At 48.9% G+C, this 24,216-nt stretch overlaps 1 protein-coding gene across 6 annotated transcripts in view; it reads right to left on the bottom strand.

Annotated features, from left to right (window-relative positions):
* The window catches only part of RGS3 (regulator of G protein signaling 3), a 67,608-nt gene that overhangs the window by 27,239 nt on the left and 16,153 nt on the right, over window positions 1–24,216 (bottom strand). For 5 of the 6 annotated variants that reach the window (XM_048965942.1, XM_048965946.1, XM_048965943.1 and 2 more), the window contains 8 exons: window positions 22,674–22,755; window positions 21,817–21,922; window positions 21,231–21,570; window positions 20,758–20,797; window positions 16,934–17,124; window positions 15,441–15,524; window positions 8,072–8,183; window positions 3,849–3,889 (listed from right to left, as the gene is read on the bottom strand). In XM_048965942.1, the coding sequence (XP_048821899.1) occupies window positions 3,849–3,889; window positions 8,072–8,183; window positions 15,441–15,524; window positions 16,934–17,124; window positions 20,758–20,797; window positions 21,231–21,570; window positions 21,817–21,922; window positions 22,674–22,755 (996 nt within the window). Of the gene's footprint in view, window positions 1–3,848; window positions 3,890–8,071; window positions 8,184–15,440; window positions 15,525–15,728; window positions 16,740–16,933; window positions 17,125–20,757; window positions 20,798–21,230; window positions 21,571–21,816; window positions 21,923–22,673; window positions 22,756–24,216 lie in introns of those variants that run through there. The other variant, XM_048965947.1, reaches the window with a different exon arrangement.

Raw genomic sequence — 24,216 nt, 5'->3', positions numbered from 1 at the left:
AAACCAACATCAAGCCCAGATGCAAGCATTAATTTGCTCAGGTCTGTAAGTGTGCTCACTGCAGCAGGCCAACGAGTATCTGCTGGAAAGATTTTCTGTCAGAGCAATTTCCCCAGAGAAACACCAGTGTCTGCAGATGAAAACTGCCAGAGAAAACAATCGATTTTGCTAGCGCTTTTACAGTAAAAAACTCAATGAGCTCTTTGATTTTAAGTCAGTTTGGTCTGAACATGTTGGGCTCGAATCAAAAAATCTCAAACAATGCAATAAAACCCTGCTTTGCAGTTTCCTATCGGTGGGATATTTCCGGAGCAGGGAAGGGCGTGAATGCAGTCCTGGAGCACACTCACACCCCAGGACAGGTTCCCTGGGGGCTGCTGCTTCTCACCACGCAGGGGATGCTCCCCATCCCATGCTCAGCGTTTCCCATGCAGGAGGCTGCGTGCCCCACTATTTGCAGGACCTCAAGACGCTGCAAACTCACAACCTGCAGTGTCTGTAAGAGAAACACCACTCCTGCTGTAGGCTGCACCAGGTGATGGAGATCAGTTTGCCATCTGGCTGTCAATGCCCATCATGCTCACGATTTGAGGTTTGTGAGTGATTTATTTACATGTGATTAGACAGGATGACTAGCAGCAGCTCATCTCATGACATATCATTTTCCCTGAAGGCTGGAATATTCTTTTTTGTTTAAAATAAAGAAGCAACTCCTAGAGATTTTGATACCTGCTTCCATTTTGGATTGCATTGGATCCAAATGCAAAAATGTCACCTTATGGTGCAAAATATCACTCTAACCCCCTAAATGAGAAAGGAGCTAGAGCTCAAGACCTGGCAAAGCACTATTCCTACAGCAAACGCCAAGCCCAACAGACTCCCTTACAGCTCACAGCAGCATTAAGTGCATTAAAGCCCATTGCAGATGATTTGCAGGTAAGAAGCATTGGTACAAGAGCTTCCATCGACACTTAGCTGTGTCACAGCAGTGTGAGGGACCTGTCTGCTCAGGTCACAGGGACAGAGGGGCTCAGGCAATGACCAGCACCAAGCCCAGCCCATCAGCTCCATCCCAGGACAATATGCTGCTGACCACTGGCTGCAAACATCAGGACAGGAGAACATCAAAAGAAGAAATGTCCATCAGGGTGACATGGGGCATAAGAGGGCATCCACATGAACATCCTTCCCTTCTGCACCCTTCCTCTAAGCTCTCTAGCTGCTACAAGTTGTCAGGGGTGGGCAGTTGGACAATTACATCAGGACCCAGACACAGAGCACTGCTGCACTCCATCTGTGAGACCATGAGGGCGCCAAGGCCATCGCTGTGCTGGGGATACCCTCCCACAGCCCTCAGGTACAGCCAGCTGCTCTCTGTGGCACAAAATCCTTGCAGGTAGAAACCCTCTCATTCCCACAGACAAAGAATGTGGGCTTTGTGTGAGGTGACTCACAGGAACATGGTTGTGACTCAGGGGACATCACAGCCCCATGTGCCAGTTCAACACAGGGGTGCAGTGCTGGGTCCCAGCCCCAGCTTTTGTTTAGCAGCAGATCAGGCCACAAAGCCCCCGACTGCAGACATAACCTTAGCAGCACAAAGCAATGCTCTCCAGCCCAGAAAGGTATCCAAGCTATGCCATACCTACATGCACAGGACTGCCTTTGGAAGGGACTGTCCCCTCCTTCCCACCCATAGGCTCCTTCATTAACCCAAGCTCACATCCATGCAGCCCAGCATCTGCTCTGTCCAGCTCCCAGGGTTGTGGTCTGTAAGTCACAATTTCCCAGCAGTGCTTGTGGGGGCATCAGCATGGCACTGTCCTGCCTGCACACCTGCTGACTCATTGGCATGTCCCAGTCCTTCTGCATCTCAGCTTCCCCTCTTTAACCAAATGTGCCTGTTGCCAGAGCCTCCGACAAGCCTAGAAATTAACTAGCACAGCACTGGGTTTGAGCACACACTGCTAGGTGTGGCTCTAGGCTGCCTGCCCTGAAATGCCCTGGGCAGACAGAAGGAACAAGAATGGTTTTACAGAGACCATAAACGGGGCCTGCAGGAAAGAAGAAAGTTTCACATTTCATATTTCAATCAGCAGAGCCACAAGAGCCAGGGCCACTGCAGCCCATCAGGAAAAAGCTACACCCCTCACTACATCTCGCCAAAGAGGAGCCTTCTCCTCCCACAGTCCCATGAAACGCAGCCACTGCTCATTTGGTTACTTTAACTCAGGGCCCCAAAAAACCCTAAATTAAATGTCAGGCTCCAAATGCATTTTTCCAGGCACACGAGAAGATGCAGGAATGGGATCAGCAGGCAGACACTGGTCTCTGTGCTGAGCAGGCAGCTCCTGCCCAACCACCCCGAGAAAAAATAAATCACAGAATCACACAGAATCACACAGAATCACCCGGGTTGGAAGGGACCCCAAGGATCATGTAGTTCCAACCCCCCTGCCTAGCAGGGCCACCAAACATACACATTCAGATCAGGTTGCCCAGGACCCCGTCCAACCTGGCCTTAAACACGTCCAAGGACGGGGCATCCACAACCTCCCTGGGCAGCCCGTTCCAGGGCCTAACCACTCTCCTAGTAAAGAACTTCCCCCTAACATCCAACCTAAATCTTCCCTCCTTCAACTTAAAACCGTTTCCCCTAGTCCTGCTGTTGTCAGCCCTTTTGAAGAGTTTACTCCCCTCCTGGGTGTAGGTTCCCTTCAGGTATTGATAGGCTGCAATGAGGTCACCCCGCAGCCTTCTCGTCTCCAGGCTGAACAAGCCCAACTCCCTCAGCCTGTCCTCATAGGGGAGGTGCTCCAGCCCCCTGATCATCTTAGTCGCCCTCCTCTGGACCCTTTCCAAAATCTCAATGTCTTTCTTGTACTGAGGGCTCCACACCTGGACACAGTATAAATAAATATAAGTTATATTATATAAATATAATAAATATAAATACAAATAAAGACAAGGAAGGAGCAAGGGTGGACCTTCAGCAGAGCTGTCAGCGCACGGTTACGCAGCCAGCTGAGCTCTGGCCCCACTCCCACCCGCCCAAGGTGAACAACTTCCACCCCGGGCGTTTTTATCCAACTTTCACAATAGCTTATTATGTTGCGTGGCTGCTGAGCAATGTGTGCCTTTTCTCCTCGGTGCCCTGGGGATCTTTCCCAGACCCAGATTTCCACCCTGAAAACGCAAGGCCTTGAAGCCAGGAACAAACTGAAGTCAGTTGAAAGGAAAAATAAAAATAAATAAATAAATAAATAAATAAATATTATATATATATTAACCTCAGCACCCAGTGATTAGGGAGGACCAGCCACTGTGAACCAATTCCGCAGTCACCTTGGCTGCTTCCCAACACAAAAGTAACTGTGTCAACGTCTGAATGATCTCAAATCCGTTTAAAGCATTCAGCCATGCACGTTTTTAGAGCTACAATTGTGTGTCTCTTACACTGGGCTTCCTTATTTTATTTGAGGGTTTCAAAGCTGGGTGCTTGAAGACAAGAAGAGGAAGATGTCTAACATATAAAGTGAGAACAGCTGTCACAGAACCCTTGGGTGAAAAAACTCCAGGAGAAATTGGAGGGGAGCAGCAGTGAGTAAGGTACACAGGGGAAGGGAAAAGCAAGACTGTCTTGGGGTTACCAATCCTCTCCCAGCTCAGATTCCTCTTAGCAGCCTCTTATTAATATATTCTGGCTACGGCCATCATGTTTCCTTTCCAGAACTCTGACAAACTAATAAAAAAGGAAGTTAAAATCAACCAGCTCCAGCAAAAAGAAGCAAGTTGTTAGTACGTGTCCAGCTCCTACTGGAAAGTTAATTTGGAACAGCAACACTCACCTCTGCAAGGTACAGGATGCAGAATTTCCGATCTTCCGAACCTACAAAGAAGAGAAATCAGGATCAAAATTAAGCTACAACTGCATTTCTGCGAGCAGAGACACTGCAGAGGAATTGGCTAAGAGACAACTTTCAATGAATATTTATTGTTGTCATCCCCCAGTACCAGGCTGTGCTCTGGAAGTGATGTATGCTGCATCTGCAGGACCATGCGTCACACGGGCTGCACTTGCGTGGTTTTCTTGCACAGGCTTACTGCACGACCACAGATCCTCCCATGAGTCCTTTTGGAAAGAGGTTGGACTTGCTCGAAGGCCTTACCTGGGCTCTCCTGCCTCATCTCCCACAGCACATGCAGCCCAATCCTTTTGCAGGTACCTGGGCACCAGGGTCAGATTTCGCTACACTCTTATAAAAGCTTTGCTCCCAGGAGGACGCACGAGAGCAGCTCCCATTCCTACATCCTTGCTCATTCTCAGCTTTTCCCCTTGAGCCATTATAAAGGGCGGCCATACCTCTGCCTGGTGCTGTTTGTCCCATTCTCCATCACTGCCAAGAGCTAGGGCCAGTGCTTCTCTAAGCAGATGGAGCCAAACCCCAGGGCATGGGGAAGCAACAAATACAGGGCATAAGGAAGAGCCCAACCTGCTCCACAGGGCTAAGGGCTGCTCCCCAAGCTGCCTCCCAGGGCTTTGGGAAGGGAGATGGTGCTGGTTGCTTCCCATCAGGAATGCTGTGCCAAGGTCTGTCCTCTGCCTTTGATCCCCACCAGCAGGACACAAAGCTCCCCAGCCCCAAGAAAAGCTCTAAGGGCACATCACCTCACAGGAGGACACAAAGCCAGCACAGAACAGGGCCCCTCAGCTCCAAAGCAGGACATCCCACACCCAGAGCCAGCTATGCCACTGCAATGCCCCCCAGTGTGCCCTGCCAAGGCTTTGTCCTCGCTAGCGTGCAGCACTGCCGGGCAGCAGCTTTCACAACCTCTTTAATGATGTTATCTCTGCCGTGAGATCAGCCCTGCAGTCTGGACATGGCTGCAGAACCTATCTGAAGCACGAGCTCTGCTTCATTTCAACATCCTACGCTGTGCAAGCAATGGGAGCAGGCTCTGCATGGTGGTGGAAGTGCCCCACTGCCAAGGACTGCAGCACAGCAATCAACACAGGGCCATGACCACCAAAGGGCCACCTGAGTCCCTGCAAAGGCAACATGAAACCCATGAGCAAGTGCTCATAGCCATGTGTTGGACAATTCCAGCTTCCCTTTGCGGAGAGCAGGCAAGGCGATGTTGGAGTGTAACAGCCTGGGGTAAGTGCCCACTCTTTGAGCCTCTGGGCATTCCTTCTGGCTTTCTGCAGTAAGGAGCGACTTTTGGTTTCAGGTTGATGCATCATGACAGAGACTGGATTATCTCTCAGGGTAACCTGATCCATTCCTGCCCCATGGCTGGGCTGGTTCAGCACAAGAGGAACACGTGGTTTATTTTAGGAGTACATCCCCTCCCCAGCTAAGCCCTGCACACTCATGCTGGCACAAGGGGGGGTGATACACAGCTGCCAGCACACAGTGGCTGTCAGCACCATTCTGCCCACCTGCTCTGTGCAACCAATGGAAAGTACCCTCTGTTTGCAAGGCTTAGGTGGTGCACACCAGGAGTTGGGTCAAAAAGACGGGAGTAGGAAATTGGCCCTGCCCCTTTTTTACCATCTCCTTGCACATTAGAGGACACTGACAATAACCACAGCAAGGGCACCCTGCTCCCCAGCCTGCTCAGTGAGGACAGCACTGCATCTAAGACCCAAATTTTGCAGACCAAAGCCCCAAAAATCAGAGTCTGGACCTTTGGATGTCTTAAAGCTGTTTGCTGCAGGACACAGTGCACCGGGATGTAGGAGACAGCAGATCAGTAGCACCCAACCTAGGGATGGGGCTCACAGGCAGGGTGCTCACTCAGGCTGCTACATGGGATCTCTCCTCCCTGTCCTCAAGCCAAGCACACCCACCCAGGGGCTGAGACCACAGCAAGGCAGCAGTGTTAGCATGGAAATTCCCACCGCATCTAGCAAGGAAGCCAGCCCTGTCGCACTGGAAACATTGGCCAGTGTGGTGCTCATCAGCCATGCTCAGCTTCTAAAGCAGGAAGACAGAGCATTGTAAAGCAGATTATACTGATTTGCTTTCGCACAGTGCAGTGAGAGGCAGAAACAGGAAACATCACAATGGTCTTCAGTGTACCGGAGATGTCTCAATTGTTATACTCAGCAATACGCCTGTTCCTATTAATGTGCCATTCAGTTATGAGGAGACCAACAGAAAACTCCTGCCAAAAGGGACAGACATCTCTTTGCTTGTTCCACCCGCCTTGAAGCAGCCCTACCCGAACCTGCCTCAAAACTGACCGTGCTGGATTCCAGGTGTACAGGGGGGGTCTGGTGCGGCACAGGCAAACATCCCCTTCGAGAGGCTCGTTGAGCTCCTCCAGATGTGATTCCAGTTATTAAGGTAACAAGGAAATAAGCAGCAGAAAACTGCTCACAGAACCCAATGATCAGCTGGAGGCCAGGAGGCACACTCTCATGCTGACCTGCAAACACACTCAGTGTACAGAGCTGCTGCACCACAGGGTGAACGCTGGGGAAGACATTTTCTTCCAGGAGAACAAAAGCAGCGCAGCAGCTTTGAGAGCAGCCAGGAACCACACGTGCACTGGAGCAGATGCTGACCAACAAGCACTTCAGCAAGGAACAATTTCTTTTGTTCTTTCCTTGTTAATAAGCAGTGCTGAGAACAAACTCAACAAATCTCAATGAAGCTCAAGGGCTTTTCTAAACAGCTTGAACTCTCCATGTTCCTTTTTCTCCTCACTGCCCCCACCAAATATGTTAGGAAATGAATCTGGGAACAGAAAAGTTGTTGTAAACGGGTAATAAGAGATAGGCAGCCCACTGTGCCATTGCAGATCCCCAGTACAGAGGTTTCTATGTTGTGAGGCACGCAGAGAGTCACAGCTCCTTGCCAGAACTATTTGCTCCACCGGGGAAAATCATGGGAAGTGACAAAAAGATCCTGAAAACTATTCCTTATGGAAAAGCAGACAAGCTCTGGATTAATCTCTCTTGATCAGAGCCACAGGACTGCGAGAGATGTCAGTTCATACAGTCACAGAGTAAGGTTGGGCTGGAAGGAGCCTCTGGACATCTCTATTCATGCCCCTGCCCAAAGAACCCAGGTTGCAGCGCTCAGTACCACGTCCATTGGAATCCCAAACATCTCTAAAGCTCTTTGGGCAACCCAGGATTTGACCACTCTGGTTACAGAAAATCTCTTCCTCTCATCCAATCATGGCTTTTCTTGTACAGTCCCCAACGATGCTGTCTGGGCTTGAGGAGGCAGCAGAGCCCCCGCCCTGTGCTGATAGATCAGGCAGCTGTACACAGAGCAAGCCCATGGCCAAACAGCCACGGCACCAAAGAAGGAACATGATGGGATTGGAATGGGGCCAAGAAGTGGCTCCACTATAGGAAATAGGATGTGGCAGGGCAATTTGTTCGTTCCTCTTTTGACCCTAGGTAGCTGAGGTCATCTTTTGTACAGCCTCAGAACTCAAAATAACTTAATTCAAGCCACCCCCCTGCCCTAAGAACCCTCAGCTGGATGTGAAAACTCAACCAAGGCAAAGCAAGCAACATGCAGCCCACAGCCTCCCACGAAAGGCCAGGGTTTGTTCTTTCTTCACCAACGTGTGCTCATGGGGGAGGGATGCCAGTGAGGGAAGCTGTGGGTGGCTGAAGGAAGAAGCAGTGAAGTAAAGGTCAGTAGGGCTCAGCTCCTCTGAGTTCTCTCAAGGCACTGTAGGGGTGAACCTCAAAACTTCACTTCCCTTTGCAGCCCCCACTGCAGGCTGGGTGACAGCAGCAAGAGGAGCAGCCCAGCCGAGCAGAACTCTGGGGAGCACAGCCCAGAATCCCTGAGATAGGCCTGCAATGTGCTACCAGGGCACACCTGGGGACAGAGCTGCTGGGGACTGGGTTAATGTTGGGCTGGGAAGGGTGGTGCTGGACTTACAATCCAGCACAGGGAGGTTGGCAGCATGCGTTAGCCAGCACTGCTACAAACTGGAAGCAATGGGATAGTGGTGTGCTACCCTGCTGTCTAGAGATCCTTAACCATGAGCCCAGAAAAAGCCCCAAACACCTCCAACCACTGCAGCAAACACTCACCCTCCTGGAGCTTGACACTCTGCAGGTAGAGAGGGTTCCTCAGTACATTGCAACATCCAGGCTCGTCCTCCTTGGTGAAGAGCAGCAGGTCAGAGTAGACGAAGAGAGTCACCTGGATAGCAGAAGAGCAGCAAAGGAGACGTTATGAGGAATCCATCTCCTGGCACTCAGTGCCTTGGGAAAGGCCCTGCATGCCAGGGAGATGCACTAGCCAGCAGCAACCCAGGCTCCTGCCCTAAGGGTGCTGCATGCCACAGGGTATCCCCAGCAAGCCCCACACAGGGTCCACTGCTTGGCAGTCACCTCCCAAGGCTTGTGCAGTCCCGTGACAGGAGGGGTAAACCTGCCCGACAGTGCAACGTCGCACAAACACACCCCCTCTGCTCTCTCGTGTCACTTCCCATTTACATAAGTTACAAATCAGGGGAGCAGAAGGACGGAATGAGTTGCCAACTGATCTCAGCACATTATAGAAACTGCAGCCTAAAAGCAAATGCGATTCCCCTCAACGTGCTCAGGAAGGGGCTCCTCACTGTTTTCACTCTTTGTATGTCCAGTTTTACTACCTTTGAAGAGGAAAAAAAAAAAAACCCACTTAGTTTTTACAAAAGCAGAACCCATGGGAACGTTTGCAGGGAACATACTTGATACCATTAAACCACTTTGAGAGGTATAAAGCAAATACTGCACTGCATATCTGCTCAGCTCTATGCTTGAGCAGTGACTCAAGTGCTGGAAACTGGGAGCTTCTCCAGTGGAATGCGCTCACAACAGGCAGATTTTGCTCTGGCTCTTGAGGTCCCTCATTTGATCAGTAGAGGTGATGGTGATTCTTAAAGTAAGAACCAGCTGCACTGCAGATCCTTGACCCAGCAGCCCCATGAGATGAGTGACACGAGTCAAGGGCTGAGCCTATCCTGCTCTGCAGCACAAGCTTGGGGCATGCAGCAAGGCTCAAGCTGATGCCAGAAAGCGGCTGCAAGATGCCAGTGGGCACACTGGATGCTGAATGCTCTGCAAAACATCAACACATGCTCTGTTCTGGTCACAAGACACAGCACAGGAGCACACAGCTGCTATTAACCACTCCTGGGGATGCCCCCAGACATACCCCAGCACAAAGGGAAAGACGCTTTGCAGCAGTGAGCAGCAACAAGGAGTGTTCTCTGACCTTTTAGCAACTTACTTGCAAAAGCAGAAAAACACCCAGCATCCCACAGGCTGGCAGCGCTGCCACCAAGTCACTCCTTGAAAGGTGACTTTGCTCAGGACAGGGGCTCAGTCACTGTTTATGGGGACACACAGCCAGCACAGCGTGTCTCTGCCCGCCAGCTGACAGGCACGTGTCAGAGGGGACAAACTGGGCAGCAGTTTATCACATGATGCTGAGACTCGCGTCAAGGCAGTGCATTCAACTTTTCAACCAAAATCAAGTCCTTGCCACAAGAGTTCTTGCTCTGCAAACTCATTTTTGTGGGATTCTTAATAAGCAGAAAGCTCCCACCACAACTTTAATGGGCAATTAAAGCAGGGAGCATCTGTTTCTCTCTGTACCATTTGGAAAATCCCTTCCCTTGCTCTCAACACTGTTGTTCCCCCTCTTCATTACCTCTGGCATTATTACAACTAAAACAAGCACAAAGTGCACCATAAACTTTCTCTCACGCGTTTCTTGCTTCACAAGATACCCGTTCTGGGACACATCCAGTGCCATTCCAGATCCCTCAGTGTCAAAGAGATGTTCAGGGTTTTTTGACAAGAGCAGTGAAATGGAGGAAACAGAAGCATGACCAGCAAGTGATAAAAGTGGAAGTGGAGGAAAGAAAATGTAGACCTAATGCACATGGAACTTTAAAGGGAAGAAAAAGGGACAGAAGGATTAGCAAGGGAGAAAAAAAAACTGCTTTGAAACCAAATAGACTTAAATGGGGAATCATGGACACAATCACATAAAGAAGCATTTGCAGGTAACATTGTGCTTTAACGAGAAGATGGGACTGATTGAATTCAGGATGCAGAAAAGATAAAAGCACAGCTGGTATGGGTTAGGTAAGAGCATCTCCATTAGATGCTGCTTCCTGGAAGACATCTGATTTTTGAGCAGCTCTGCACAGCAGGAGATCTAAAGGGGGTTATAGAGCTTCTGTGAGCCACAGGGGGACAAAGCAAGGGCCAGGACTCAGCATATCCCTCTCACAGAGCTGGGAGTGGGACCTCCTGAAACTAAGCCTGGGTGAACCCCTAGTAGCAGCTGTCAGCTGGTGTGAGAGGGGAGGGCTGCAGGGAGCATCTGGAGCTCAGCCTGGGGTGGGCATCACATGTCTGACGTGCCTCCAACAGCCCCTATGACAGATATCTGGTATCTGCCATGTGAAATCATAGGGCTCAAAGAGTAAGAGAGCAAACAGAAAGGAAACAGTGCCTGGATTCATCCGGGAACAACACAGAATCCTCCAGTGCTGCTCCTGGAAGAGTCAGAGTACCACCGTCTGTTTCTCAGAACTGAGTTTCATACCTCAAAATGAGACAGTAAACAAATGGGATGATGAAAGGGCTCCTCTGAAGAAAAGGATAAGCACACCTGCGTCATTATTCGAGCTGAAGGCCACACAGCTGTTGTCATACAGACTTTTCAGTGGCTGTGAGCAGACTTTACAAAAAATCTGTTTGTAGAGGTCGGCACTGGTGTTCATCTGTGTGAGTTCTGCACCACGGCAAACCACAGAGCCCCTTTGGCTCATAGATCTGACTCTTCCTACACAGTAAAGTTGTTAAATCATTGTTACTGAAGGAAGAGGTACATTTAAAGAGTCTCCTAAAAGAAAACAAGAGAAAACGAAAGCCAGGAGATAAGGTGGAAGGCAATGAGTCGGTATGCTTCCCCAAGATGAGAACAGAATATCACACAGCCCTGCAGAAGGAAGGTCATCACCACACCTCATCAAGAAAGCATGGTAACAAAAACATGATGAAAAGGTGTCTGCAAATTAAGCCTTGCAGCCCAAGTATCTCTGCATTCAAGCGTAAGAATAGATACCCCCATCCTGTACACACAGCAAGCCATTGCCATTGGGGTTACAGCAGGGAGGAGCTGGCACTTGTCACTGCAGCAGTGTATCAGCAGAGACACCGCAGGATGGGGCATGCAGACCCTGCCTGCTGAGCCAGGCTGCATTCCAAGACATTTTCCTTTTCTCTTGCTGTGGTTCCGCAGCCATGCTCAGCAAAACAAAGGGAGATCTTCTGCAACAAAGTTGTCAGACACCAAAGGAGAACAGGACGATGATTCCCTGCATCGCTGGACAGAGAATGCTGTCTGCAATTGGCCAGAGCAAGCCCAGATATCTTGAACAGACATCTTCTGATCCACACACACTTTGTATATGTTTATCAGCATGGGACCTCCTCCGACAGAAATGGGTGCAATCTCAAAGACAAAGCCCAGTTAGAATAGTATGAACTTAATGTGCCCAATTTGCTGGGTCAAGTTAAATGGATTAAACTGCCTTTAATTTTCTTCAGATTTTCCAGATCTACACATATTTTCATAATGCTCTTATGTGCCCATCCTCTAGGAAGCAGATATCTCTGCTGGGCTACCAGACCACAACTAACATAGCTCCCCACATACAGAGTGTGAACAGTTGTATTTGCTGCTCCTGTGATCACACGCTCCAAAGTCACAACTTTCTGGGCTGCAGCTTCACAATGGCAGTTATTCACTTGGTTTTTGCAGAGACCATGGGATTAGGATCCCAGGAACAAAAATAATCAAGCTCCCACAAGCTTAGTATGTTGGCATTTATCAGAGCCACCATCTAACTGGGGAAGTGGCCTAAGCTTTGCAGAGGGAGTAGGTGCGTGCTGCCAGGCATGGTGATTTGGAAATGGGCACAAGCTCCGCAGGTCAGGGAATCTTTACCACCCACAGAGAGATATGGCAAAGCCTTTGGGCCACTGCTTTATACACTGTAGCCCTAACTCTCTAAGCACGCTCTATTGCTCCTGGATTTTGACTTCCAAATGTGTCCACTCTAAAGCATGTTTCCTTCTAAGACATCCCAACACTCTATTAACCCACAATGTGCTTAGAGTCTTCTACCACCTCGTGCATTTTTGCTGTCAAGATTATCAGCAATATACTCAGCAAGGAGTTCAAATGCTCAACTATAATTCAATGAAGACACTTGACCACACTCACCAAAAGCAGATCCATGGTGGTGCAGGCTCCAACTGTCAACCTGGAACCTCACCTTGGTTAACTAGAATCAAAGGACCCAAAGGGTCACGCACCACACTCAAGCATCAGCATAAGCAGTGGCTCTGCAGATGAGGAAATGATATCACCTGAGAATATAAAGAGGCAGTAGAAATGAAAGGACAGAGCGAGAGGAACTAGCGTGGTGAGGTAGGAGGTAAGTGCAAGTTTCTGGTTTCTCACCCAAAGGAAATTGTCTAAAAACAGATCATGAAACATCTGTGCCAGAGAGTAGGGTTTTCGTTAACCCACTGTGTAGGCCAAACCCACCCACCGAAACTGGGAGCTGTCAGATCCATCCAGGGCTCAGAGTGACAAGCATTTGTATTCAGCACTTGGGACAGAAGACCCTAGACAGGCCAGTCCCTGTTCTCCAGGGCTCAAGGGAGGGCTATCCTGACCTACAGACTTGCCAGGATGGCAAAGCAAAGAGCTGAGAAGGGGTTGAGTGCGATGTACTTTATAAAGGTTCCTCAGGGCATCGAAAAATTGCCTCCAGGTGCAATACAAAAACATCAAAAAGGACAAAGCCTGCATCCAACACCTTGCACGTCGTTGTCTGTGTTGTGCTGGTTCCTCTGGCACTCTGCAGGTTGGAGGGATTTCAGAACACCATAAAAATGGTAATTGCAACAAAGTCTAGACAGGATGTGATTAAGGCCTGAATAAGGATTGCCCCAGTGGTAAGGTCAGAGAAAGGACAGATCCTGGCAAACCTCCAGAGAGATAGGTTGTGTCCTTCAGGAGATGGGAGAGGGTTTGCTCAGTGACAAGGATGCACTGCCAGACATGGAAACTACCAAGGGGAAAAGATTTTGGTTCAAAAAAATAAGTATGACACAGCATCTCAATTTCTAGCCCCTGCAGGCTTTCTTCTTTTCAGCCACATGGGCAAAGCAGAATGAGATGCAAAAAGAAGTCCTGTAAAGTGTAGAACTCCAATTTGAGGGGCTGCAAGGGAAGCACAGTGAGAAATGGAAAGTCATGTGGAGCAAGGAAGAAAGGACTCATGAGAAACGAGACAGCAGAGAAGGGAGGAGTGGGAGTAAGCTGAAGTCCAGTGAAAAGAGAAGTAAGAGTCCTTCTGCATCAGGGAAATTCCTCTGTGGCCAGGCCACCTGGGGTCTTGTTGGCCTCAAAAAAGTTCATCCAAAGCCCTGTCAGGACTACAGCAGAAATTCTTGCTCCACAGGAGCACATCAGTCCCTCAAAGCTCTGCAAAGCCCTGCAGTGAAGCTGTGACACACCACAGACAGGAGGCAGCCATTCCCCCAGAAACACAGCTGATTGTCCTGGTGTCGCTTCCTACAGCTGTTGGCTCCTGGCAATACTGGGCTCAGCACCACACCTGGGTTCACACTGAGGGAAAGGCTCCTGCCTCCCAAAGCAGTTTGCCACATGCTTTCCATTCACTACTTCTGTTCATTTCACTGTGCTTAGTCACAGCCTCTTTCCTTGTCCCTTGGCATGCAGAGTTATAACAGCCTCAAGGCACCATCATTCTCAGAGGCTGTCTAGTGCTCCTGGCCACTGTAGAGCATCCTGCCCTTCCCTGGCAGCAGCTCCAACTGGGAAATCCTCTTCCCAGCTGCACACTCACCCTCCTCAGGGCATCATTAGCAAACAGAGAACCCTTTCCCTGAGGCATCCTCCTAACCCTCTCCACAGCTGGGTCTCCAAAATAGCTAATGTGGCCATTGGGCAACAGAGCAGCACACCTCCTGCAAACATGATCATCCTAAGACTCTGCTTCATCTACCTTCAAACATCCTTGTACATACAAACATGCTTCACCCAGGCTAAAAATGGCATTAGTTACTCAGACATAGTTTACATTTGGCTGCTTTTACAGACCTCTGAGGCAGACCTGAAAGTAAGGAACACAAACCCACATAGGAGAAGTATCCTGAACACAGGCTGGCCACCATATTTCCAACCACCTTAGCACCACTGTGCTACACAGCCATGTGTTTTATTTGTTTTCATTCACACACGCACCCTGAAGACCCTGATGAGCAAAGAGGAGCAGGACAGGCAGGGGAACAGTTTTATCTACAAATCAGTGACAAGTTTCCTGGTGAGTGATGCAATTTTTCATGTAATCAAGCAGAAAAAAAGAATTAAGACAAAATAAGGGATGAATTACATGCTGAAAGCCAAAGAGAGCACAGAAAGTCCTTCAGCACAGTCTCGAGAAGTTTTCTACTAGCCAGCAATGCGATATGTTACAGGGATTCTGCTGTCAGCCACCCAGAAAACATTACACAAACTAAATTACTCAAATGAAAGTTCCTCTGTGGCTCTGTGAAGATGACACACTGTTCAGTCCAACTAAATTAAAGCATGTGTGTTCTGTGCAGTAGATTCACTGACAATGCCCCAGAAGGTACTGTCACTGTTCAGCACTGCTGAGCAATGCCCAGCTGAGCAGTTCTGGCTGCCCAATGCACTGTGCCATTCAGTGAGATACCTCCCCTGTCCCAAATCCCACAGTTTAGACCTCACTGTTGGATACAAGCAAAGCCAACAGAAATGCACACAACAGTACAAACCCTGCTGGTTTGGCTGTTGAAAGCTGTGACATACATGGGTTCAGCATGTCACCAAAGCTTAGTTGCTTCCCCAAATTTTTAATATCCCTCCTAACATAGAATCATTTGAGTTGAAAGAGACCTTTAAAAGTCCTCTAGATCAACTCCCTGCACTACAGAAAAGAAGTTGAAATAACAACAGTGGAGAGGATTTCAGACAGGACCTTTAGGAGCTAAACTTCTAAAAAAGCCCCATAATGCATTCTATGGCTAGATCTCTACACTGGCACAAAATATTCCTAATTTCCCTCTTTCTAGATCTGCCAGAGGATTGGTCGTGTGCATTTTCTCCTTCATGAGCATGAAGAAAAAGGTGATTTCCAGCAAAATAAATAAATAAAAATAATATACAGCCCTGACATTTAGTTTATCCCAGCACAATTCTTTCCAACTACAAATTCTTTCCAACTATCATACCAATAAAAGTTCAGCAAAGAAGTGCATTCCCCTTCTCAATCCACCATATGAGTCTGCAGAAAAGCGAATTTAGAAAGCTCAGGCAGCACTGAAGTAGCCTTACCTGGATAGTCCTGCTTCTGCTCTCGTGAAGCAGCAGCTCCTCTGACAGAAGCAGAGTCCGGGCTGGGTTACAGAGATCTAAGGGCTACATTTGAAATGGAAAGAAAGAAAAAAAAGAAACAGTCAAACCTTCCACTGGAAGTGCGGTTTGCCAGAAAAACTTTCCAACCACCAAACCCACTTTGTCTTCACTTTAAGCTGTAACTCATCCAGGGAGAAGTCACCCTACGCTGCACTCAGAAATACACAAGTCTGCAGTCCAGCTATGCAACAAAAAAGAAAACCTTACATTTAACATCTATGTTAGGCTCATCTATAAAAAGACAATAATCAGCTGCTTGCTTCTTGGTACATTAACTGCTCTGCGCCACGCGCATTATGGGTGCTGTGCAGCAGGAAGCACAACCACAACTGCAGCCCCTTACGTTCCCATGTCTTTTGGACAGAATATTTGCTGTGTGGTTCTGTGGATTACTTTCACAGCAAGTTAAGCAAATTTAAGGCTTCTGTCCTTCCTCATGTCACATCCTGCCCTCCAGTCAGCACCTCCAGCGTTCCCCATTTAACAGCAGACAATAATGAGAGCATGTTGGCTGTGTAGCTGCTGCCCAGCCCTCTGATATCCTGCTGAGCAGCAGGGCCAGCAGGCAGGAGACAGGTACACAGCACAGGGGCTGTGCAGCATGAGACTGCAAAGCAGGAGAACTAGCTGCTGCAGCAGCAGAAACAGCCCAGGTGCAGTCCAAGACACAAATTTCGCAGGGGAGTGGAGCCCAGAGTGCTAATTGTGTTCCTGCTGATGAACAGATGGTGCACATGGCCATGGGCAACAAATGTGCAGCTCCCCGGCCTAGGCCAAAGTAACAGACATCACAGGTTTGAGCCTACAGGAAATGGTCTGAGCTGCTAACAGGAGGGCTGACAGCTTCCCACAGCTTCAGAGATGCTGTATCCATCAGTAATGCACTCAGATTACAGAGTCAGAACAGACATGCTGGGGTTCTGGCCCAATGAAGAACAAAAATTACACCAAATTAAGGTGTAATATTAAGAAAATCATTTGTGTAACTGGGGAGTGAGAATATCTTCTGTCAAGACACTCCTCCTGCATCCTTGTCAAAAATTCTAGTGCAGGCCACTAAGTGGAATATAAAACCTTTGTCCACACACTAATTAACAGCATGGAGAACTTATACTGATCTGCAATTATAAAAACCTGCTTGCCAAAGCCTGGAAACTGGGATATCTTCCCCTGATTCAAACAAGCACCCAAGAGCCAGACTGGAAAGCTGAAAAGGGAAAATCCAACAAAGCATCGCTTGGGCAGAACACAACTCCCCTAAAGAAAGCACCTGGAACTGAATCCAGCCAGCCCCAGAGGAGAGAACTCAGGCTGACCTCACTCACTGGGAAAGCCAGCACAGACCCAAGAGATGGCAGAAAGCTCTGCGCTGTGCGTCAGATCCGCATCACATCGCCTGCAGCCACGCTTACCTGCACAAAGACGGGGAACACCAGCACTTTGGGAGCCAGTGTCACGTATGTGCCATAGCTGGAGTGTGGAATGTGTGGCCTCACTATAGTGCAGTTCTGGTAGTTCCCATAGCTCTTCATTGTCTGCACAGTCTTCATCAGCCTGGATTTTCTCCCAGACCCTGTGTGTGACTTCCCTTTGCATCCATTTCCTGGACCGAGAGAGGAGGCAGCAACACAGAGAGAATTAGAGCGTTCCTGCAGAGCTTCTGCACACTGCCAGCTCAGCTCCTGCCCTCGCAGGCTGGAGGAGGGCACAAAGAGCCCGAGAGGAATAGCTGGAGCCTGGAGCTGCAGGAACATTCATCACTCTGCTATCAAGGTCTCTTGGGGACTCATGAAATAACAGCACTGACTTCATTTCTCCTAATGCAAAATGAGATGCCCCTTGATGCTTCTGCACAATTAAGAGCTATTTTCTTGCTGGGCCCAGGACTTCACCCAACAGCAGCAAGACAGACAGACAAAACCCCAAATTCACAGCTGCCCCAGCATGCCTTCCTGTGTTTGGGTGTGCACAGTGTTCTGCACAATTTATGAGTACAGCACAGTACTTCAGAGAAAGCTGTGGTGTGATTACACGCACCTCTCTTTGCAGTACTGAGTGCACAAAACAAGAAACACAGAACCCCAAGCACCTTAATAGCTTTTTCTCAAATCACACAAATACCACGGAGGATCCCTCTCCCATCAGGAAACTGCTGCCCACACCACCAAACCACGGCCAATCCCTTTTCAGGTGGGGGAAAACCATCCATGACTAATTCAGGGTGAAAGTAAAACACTGGAAATTTAAACCCTGGGACATTTTTATCCACGGAGCTCCTGCCTATACTGAATTGAGGGCATGGGAGCTCACAAAGTGCAGAAATGTAATAACATGGGGAGCAGCCGATGCTTTTAATCACAGCTTTCAGAAGGCATTTAGACTGGACAACAGAACAGAAGAGATAAACAACACTCATGAGCATGGGATCTACCCATCTCCTTCCAAATTGCCTCCAGGGAGTGATGGTTACTCAGCCATAGGGAAGGATTTACAAAGGATGACCTCACCAGGCACGAGGCTGGCATATCATCCTCCACAGTTCTCAGCATCACATTTTGGTGCTGGAGGAAGTCTGAGCAGTCTGACTGGCTTTTCACTCTGTCCGACTCCACTGCAAAGAGCTATTATCTCTATTCAAAGGAGGGATTACATGGAAGCTGTGTGACACGGCCTCAGCTGGGCAAGCACCGCTTCCACTTCCCAGTAAGCCAATGGCAGCTCCCACAGCCACAGCGTGCCCGCCAGACTGCACTGCTCAAAGCCAGCTGGCACTGGGTGCTATGCCACACTGCTCCCAGAATCTCTAACGTAAATAACAGTTCCCTGATAGAAAGTATTATGGATTATCCTTGATCCCTGCTGGCTGCTGCTTGGGCGAGTCCTTCCTACCCCCATTGCTGGGAATTCATTGCCGTTTGAGTTTCTAAGCTCTCTGCTCACAACCTTTGAATACATCCAGAAAGCTTCCACCAGTGTTTTGTCACCTAGCACACTTGGGTCACCTGTGCTGTCTTAAAGCTCAAAGGAAAAACTTCAGTGGAAACTGGATGTCTCTCTCTAATCAAATATCCACGCTCCAATGAAACACTGCAGATATTCTCCCTCCTAAAGCTGATGAACCAAAGCTGCTGCCAGCAGGCAGACCACGAGAGAAGAGCAGCATCAGCCCAGGACTCTCACTCACAGCAATGTCTCAGGGCCATGCTAGTGGGATGCCCCAGCTCAGCTACCAGGAGCATCCCTCCTCCAGCCTCACGTCCTTCTGTTCCTACATAGCAGCTTTCAGTGAGGTGCTTTCTGCCTTTGCACAACAAAAACCCATAACTTCCTGAGCAGAATGGGCCAAAACACTTCTGAACATGGAGCAGAGCAGATAGGGTCTGGTCCAAAGCAAACACATGAACCTACCCAACATTACATGTTCCATGAATTATTAGGAAGCAGCATGTTTATTTTCAGATAAATGCCAGCAGAGCCAGCCCATACTCTGCCAACTTGGCCCCACTGTTTGCTCTCATTGCCTGCATTTGGGGCTGAGGGGAGGAGGAGGTTCTCATGACCTAGAGTGCTGTTTCTACCTCTAAGAGCAATAATTCTGGTATTTTCTCTTTCCCCTTTCTCGTGGTTGTGCTGCCAGATAAAAATCAAAGCACGAGAGACTGTCCAACACAGGACAGATACAATCTGTCTGGGCCATGCAGAGTTTGATTTTCCTCTTATCCCTAAATCACCTTCTTTCATTAGAGGCATTCATCACCTGCATAAGTCCCATCTTCTGTATGGTGGCACAGAAGCATCAGCTCCTATCATTACTGTCTGCCTCTGTATGCTCAGGTTAACCACTGCATTCCTCTCTCTGAAGGCTTATCTTTAAATAAACTGAAAATAATCATTAAAAATTACACAGGGAAGAAACTCGAGTCTTTAAAATTATTACCCTTCTGTCAGAACAAGTCCCCACAGCTCAGCTCAGCAGGGAGGAGCTGCAGTTACCCCAGCGCAGAACAGTCCCTGCAGCTCAAGTGCAGAAAATTCATCCATCTGCAGAGCTGCAGGGCTGTGGCTATCCAGCCACTGAGGCCCCAACCCCACACAGCTCCCTCACATCCCCGCCGTGGCTTTGCCAGCCCCACACTTCACCACCCCTGAGCACTGCCCAACCTTTACAGGCTGCAGAACGTTTTCTACCTGGAAATTGCACTGATGGCTGTTCCTGCACCAGGGAGGGACAGATGAGTGAGAGACTCCTTCCTGAGAAACCATGGAGAGGAGCTCGGCTCTGCCAGGACACACAGCTAACCCCCAGGACATCCTAAAGATCAGAGCACCGTCTCCCACAGCTCCCAAACCAAGGAGCAGGCCAGAGGTGTTTCCGCCTGGAGCTAAGCATGCTGAAAGTTGCCATTTCTTTAATAAAGTCAACAACACACAGTGAACAGCCTGGCACTACATCCAGGCTCCTGGGTTGTTTCTGCCCCTGGTTTCTCATGCTGAGTGGCAGTCATTTGTTGATACCTGTCTCAGCAAGACCTCATGTTAGCCTCTGCTCCCCGTCCCGCAGCCAGGATTCGTGCAGCTACCCCCAGCCCTGCTCTTCCTGCAAGTCTACATGCACCCAATTTTCCAGGAAGACCCAGCAGATTCGTTGCAGAAAGCGTTAATGCTTCCAAGGATTTTCAAGGAAAGCTGGCCCAGAGACCATCAGAAACCCAGAAAATTAACATTTCCCAAGTCTTGCACTTCAATCTGCACTGCTCTTTGCATAAATTCAGCTCATGGCCAACCTCACTATTAATAAAGTGAACTGCAGAGCAGGGGGAAACAATGTTAGCACCCCCAGCTTGTTGCATCCTGCCCGACAAAGGAAACATCACAGACAAACCCACAAACATGTGGGGATCTGGCACATAATGAATATTTAGCACTTTCACACTTCATGCTTTTCTCATCCCCAGTGGAAAGTTCCTGTCACCAGCCATCCTGTGAGCTCCCAGAGACCTCGCCATGAGGCAATGACACCAGCAGATGTGCTCTCCTCTGGGCATGGTGGCAGGGTTCTTGCATTTATGTTTGATCCAGAAAGGTGGAAGGTGACAGTGCCTGCCAAGAGCCACTGTTCTCAGAATGTAATGGACTTGGTTGTAGAGCTAGGAGCAAGGATTACTGGGTGCTGGATAGACTGGATCTGGCTCTGCCAAGTGCTCTGAGAAATGTTTTCATCATATCAGCAACTTACCCTCAGTAGCATTGTTCTCCTGGTACACAGGCCTCAGCAGCTGCAAGACAGAATCCAAAAAGGAACAGCCACCTGAGGCAGACTTCAAGGCAGACTTCACACAAACAAACAGTAAATTTCAGTGTGCCAAACTCAAAGCCAGATGTGAAAATCATCTTTGCTCTATTACTATCAGAACATAAGAGAAGTGGTTTGTGCTGCACAGGGGAAACACTTTCCAATCCCCCATCCTGTGCATGAACCCTGGGAGGAGGCAGCAGCTCACTTACCATGGCTCTGCAGCCTTAGCAGCAAATGCTTTAGAAATAGAAAGAAAGGACACCCAGGGACACAGCTTAGAAACACAGCATGTGCCCTGGCAAACATTTAGAGATAGTGTCTGAGAAGTCTGAAGCTTGGGTCAAGTCAGAAAGCAGCAAGCACAATCATCACCTCATGCAGTAACATGAGTGTGGGGATGGAGGCAGCCCTACCTGGCTCCCTGGGTTCAGAGGTGCAAGGATGATGTAGTTCTGGTCAGCAGGAGAGGGCACATGGGACAGAGGGGGCATGGTGTTCTGGCCGCGCTTGCCGATCTCTGTGTACCTCTCCCAGCTGTTCAGCATTAACCCATCACTCCCATCATACAGGACATGGCAGCTCCGTCGCTGCTCAGGCCGCGGGGGCACAGTACTGTTTTTCTCCCGCTTGTTTGGAGGGGACTGCAGGTCGTAGGCAGACTTGCAAGATGAACGGCGGATCATGCCATCAGGTCCAGACTTGACCTGTGGGACGAGCCTCCAGACCAGCAGGATGATCTCTGTGGGACAGTTCCTGGAAGAGATGGGGCAATTCAGAGCCAGAGCAGCAGGCACTGAGGCATTCTGACAGCCACCAGCCTTTCCTTCCCAGTCCCAGCATCCTTTCTTTTTCCCCCCCCAAAGACTCCTTTCTCAGCTTCCCACATCCCGCAAACCCTTCTGCTTTCCACAGCCATCCAACCTTCCCGCTGTTGTGCCCTGGGCTCCATCAGGCTGCTCCCCCCATATGCCTGCACTGATGCTTTGGGTGAACGCTCACCGGATTTCATGTGCCAGCTCCACACACTTCCAGTGCTCCACAGGCCGCTCATTCAGCTGCAGCACTGTGTCAAGCTGCTGCAGACCAGCTTTTTCTGCAGGGCCACCTATGGAGAGAAGGGATGGGTGACTGTCAGTCATCTGCTGGACACAGAGCATTCTCAATACCAGTGCTGAGGGGACACCCATATAGCACAGCTTCCCAGCTTGCGCCACTCCCTCATCCAAGACTCAACTGTTTCTCCTAACAGAGCTAAGGTTCTTCTTCACTTTAAGGACAGTGTATTTTTGAGTCTTGAATGTATCACTGAGGAACTGATTGAAATCTGTTAAGTCCAATTTCACAGTGTCTGAGTGCAATGTTTTCCTTGTCAGTTTGCTGTGTTAAATATACACTGCACAAATAATACTAGGAATTAGGTATAAGTTAATGCATCATTCACGTTGGAACTTCAGAATGTGAACAGATGGATCCCTGCTTCCAGTCTGCAGTCCAAACACACTGCTTCTCCCAGAGAGGACACTGCCAGTAGCTCAACATGGGAAGCCAGGGAGATTTCCTGGTGTGCAGTGGGATAACAGAGATGCTGAATCCATCCTGGAGGCTCATACAAGGAGGATCCACTCAAGCAATTAAGGCCCTCTGCAATTCTGCCCCCCTCCTGCACCAGTCTGGTTCCACTACATACTTTCCATAGGTCTCCCAGTCAGATAATTCTCAGATTGGAGAGAACAAAATTTCTGCATATCACTGCAACACAACACCAAAATAACAACACAGCAGCCTCTGTCCTCTTAAGATGCAAGGGAGAGTTCATAGAGTTCATCAAAAGGGACAAAATTGAGCTGATCTCTTACCAGAGTCCACTGCCTGCACACGGACTGGGGAATCACAGCAGATCGTGAAGCCAAACCCATCACTTCCTCTAGGGATTGTGATCTGAAAAGAGACAGCAGGGTCACCCTTTATAATAGGAAAGTATCCATGCATGTGGTCAGTGAGCATCCCTTGTTTCATCCCTGCCTTCAGAAATGCAGGTACACAGCATTTCTAAAAGCAGCTGCAGAGCCCAAGGAACTATACCAATGAACACTGTCACTCTGTGAGCCCTACTGACAATAGGACTCTCCTGTTCTGCAGCCAAGAGGATGAAAAAGGCAGTGAAAAACTACGTGAAGTCAAGCCCAAGACCAGCAGAAATGAATGACACAAGGTGAGCACATGCAAGTCCTTCTTCATGACTCCTGCAAGCATAAGGAAAAGTCTATCAAGACACTAGAAAGGAAAACCTGGCAACTTGGCTCTGATGCTTACTTCTAGTACAGCTTCTCCAAGCAAGCCACTTAAACATTTCTTCCCCAGTGGGGCAATACACAAGTAGCAGCACTCCTCTGCTCCAGGGGAAGCCATGAGAAGCAGCACACTCAGCCTGCCAGGCACCAGCTGGGCGGGCTCTGTGCATCACCCTGTTAGCTGAGGTGTGTTTCTCTTGATGAGCTTCAATAGGATGAATGCTGTGTTGATCTAGGCTCATTTCTCCTCCTGATTCTAGAAACAATTAGATTATTAATAAAGTTGTATTTTATTTTTATGTTGGCTTCCAGCAGCAGCTCAGCACAACAGTTCCTGCAAATACCTGATTATCCTCAAGACGTTTGTCAGAATTCCTGTTTTACTGACAGAGAAAACAGAAAAAATCTGACATGTGTGACCTGAGCTATTTTGAGAACAAATAGAGAGGAGAATCCAACTGAAGCAGCCAAGAACTGCTTCCACGCTCCTTTACAGCATGAGGGCAAACCCAGTGAGCCTTCCTTTCTTTGCTCTCTGTCCCTGTTTGATTGCTCTGAAAAAAAAAAAAAAGAAAAAAAAAAAAAAAAAAAAAAAAAGTTTTTAAAAAGTGTCTTTCCCTGGCAGGATCAAGTACATTGGTCCAGTCCTACCACACTGAATATATTTCTTATCTCTGGAGGTTGTTCCCTATTTGAGAATACAATAAGACTGTTTGTGGGTCTGCACCTTCAAACCAGTCTCACACACTAAAAACAACACCTAGGGACCTGAGCTCTGCAGGACATCATCAGCCCCGACAGCCCAGCATCTCCCCCTGCAGTCACCCCGCAATCCAAGACTTTCTCCACACCAAGAGGGCTCTCCCACTGCTTCTACTCCAGCTCATGGCTCTTGTCTACCATCTTCCCTATGCCATCAGCAGTGCTTCCCACTGACAATGCTTGCCTTCCTCACCTCCCACCACTGTGGGATTAGCAGTGAGCTCAGCATCCATTATTGCCACTCAGCACAGAACTAACAAATACGAGCATCTGATGTAAGCTGGAAGATAGTGATGATGGTACAAGGCTCCAGTCCACAGCAGGCACAGGCTCACTGTGCTCACAG

This window comes from Lagopus muta, chromosome 19 (genome assembly GCF_023343835.1).
Source record: "Lagopus muta isolate bLagMut1 chromosome 19, bLagMut1 primary, whole genome shotgun sequence".
In the NCBI taxonomy this organism is placed as follows: Eukaryota; Metazoa; Chordata; class Aves; order Galliformes; family Phasianidae; genus Lagopus; species Lagopus muta.
The sequence above is the reverse complement of the archived record's forward strand: the minus strand, read 5'-3'. Positions and strand labels throughout refer to the sequence as shown.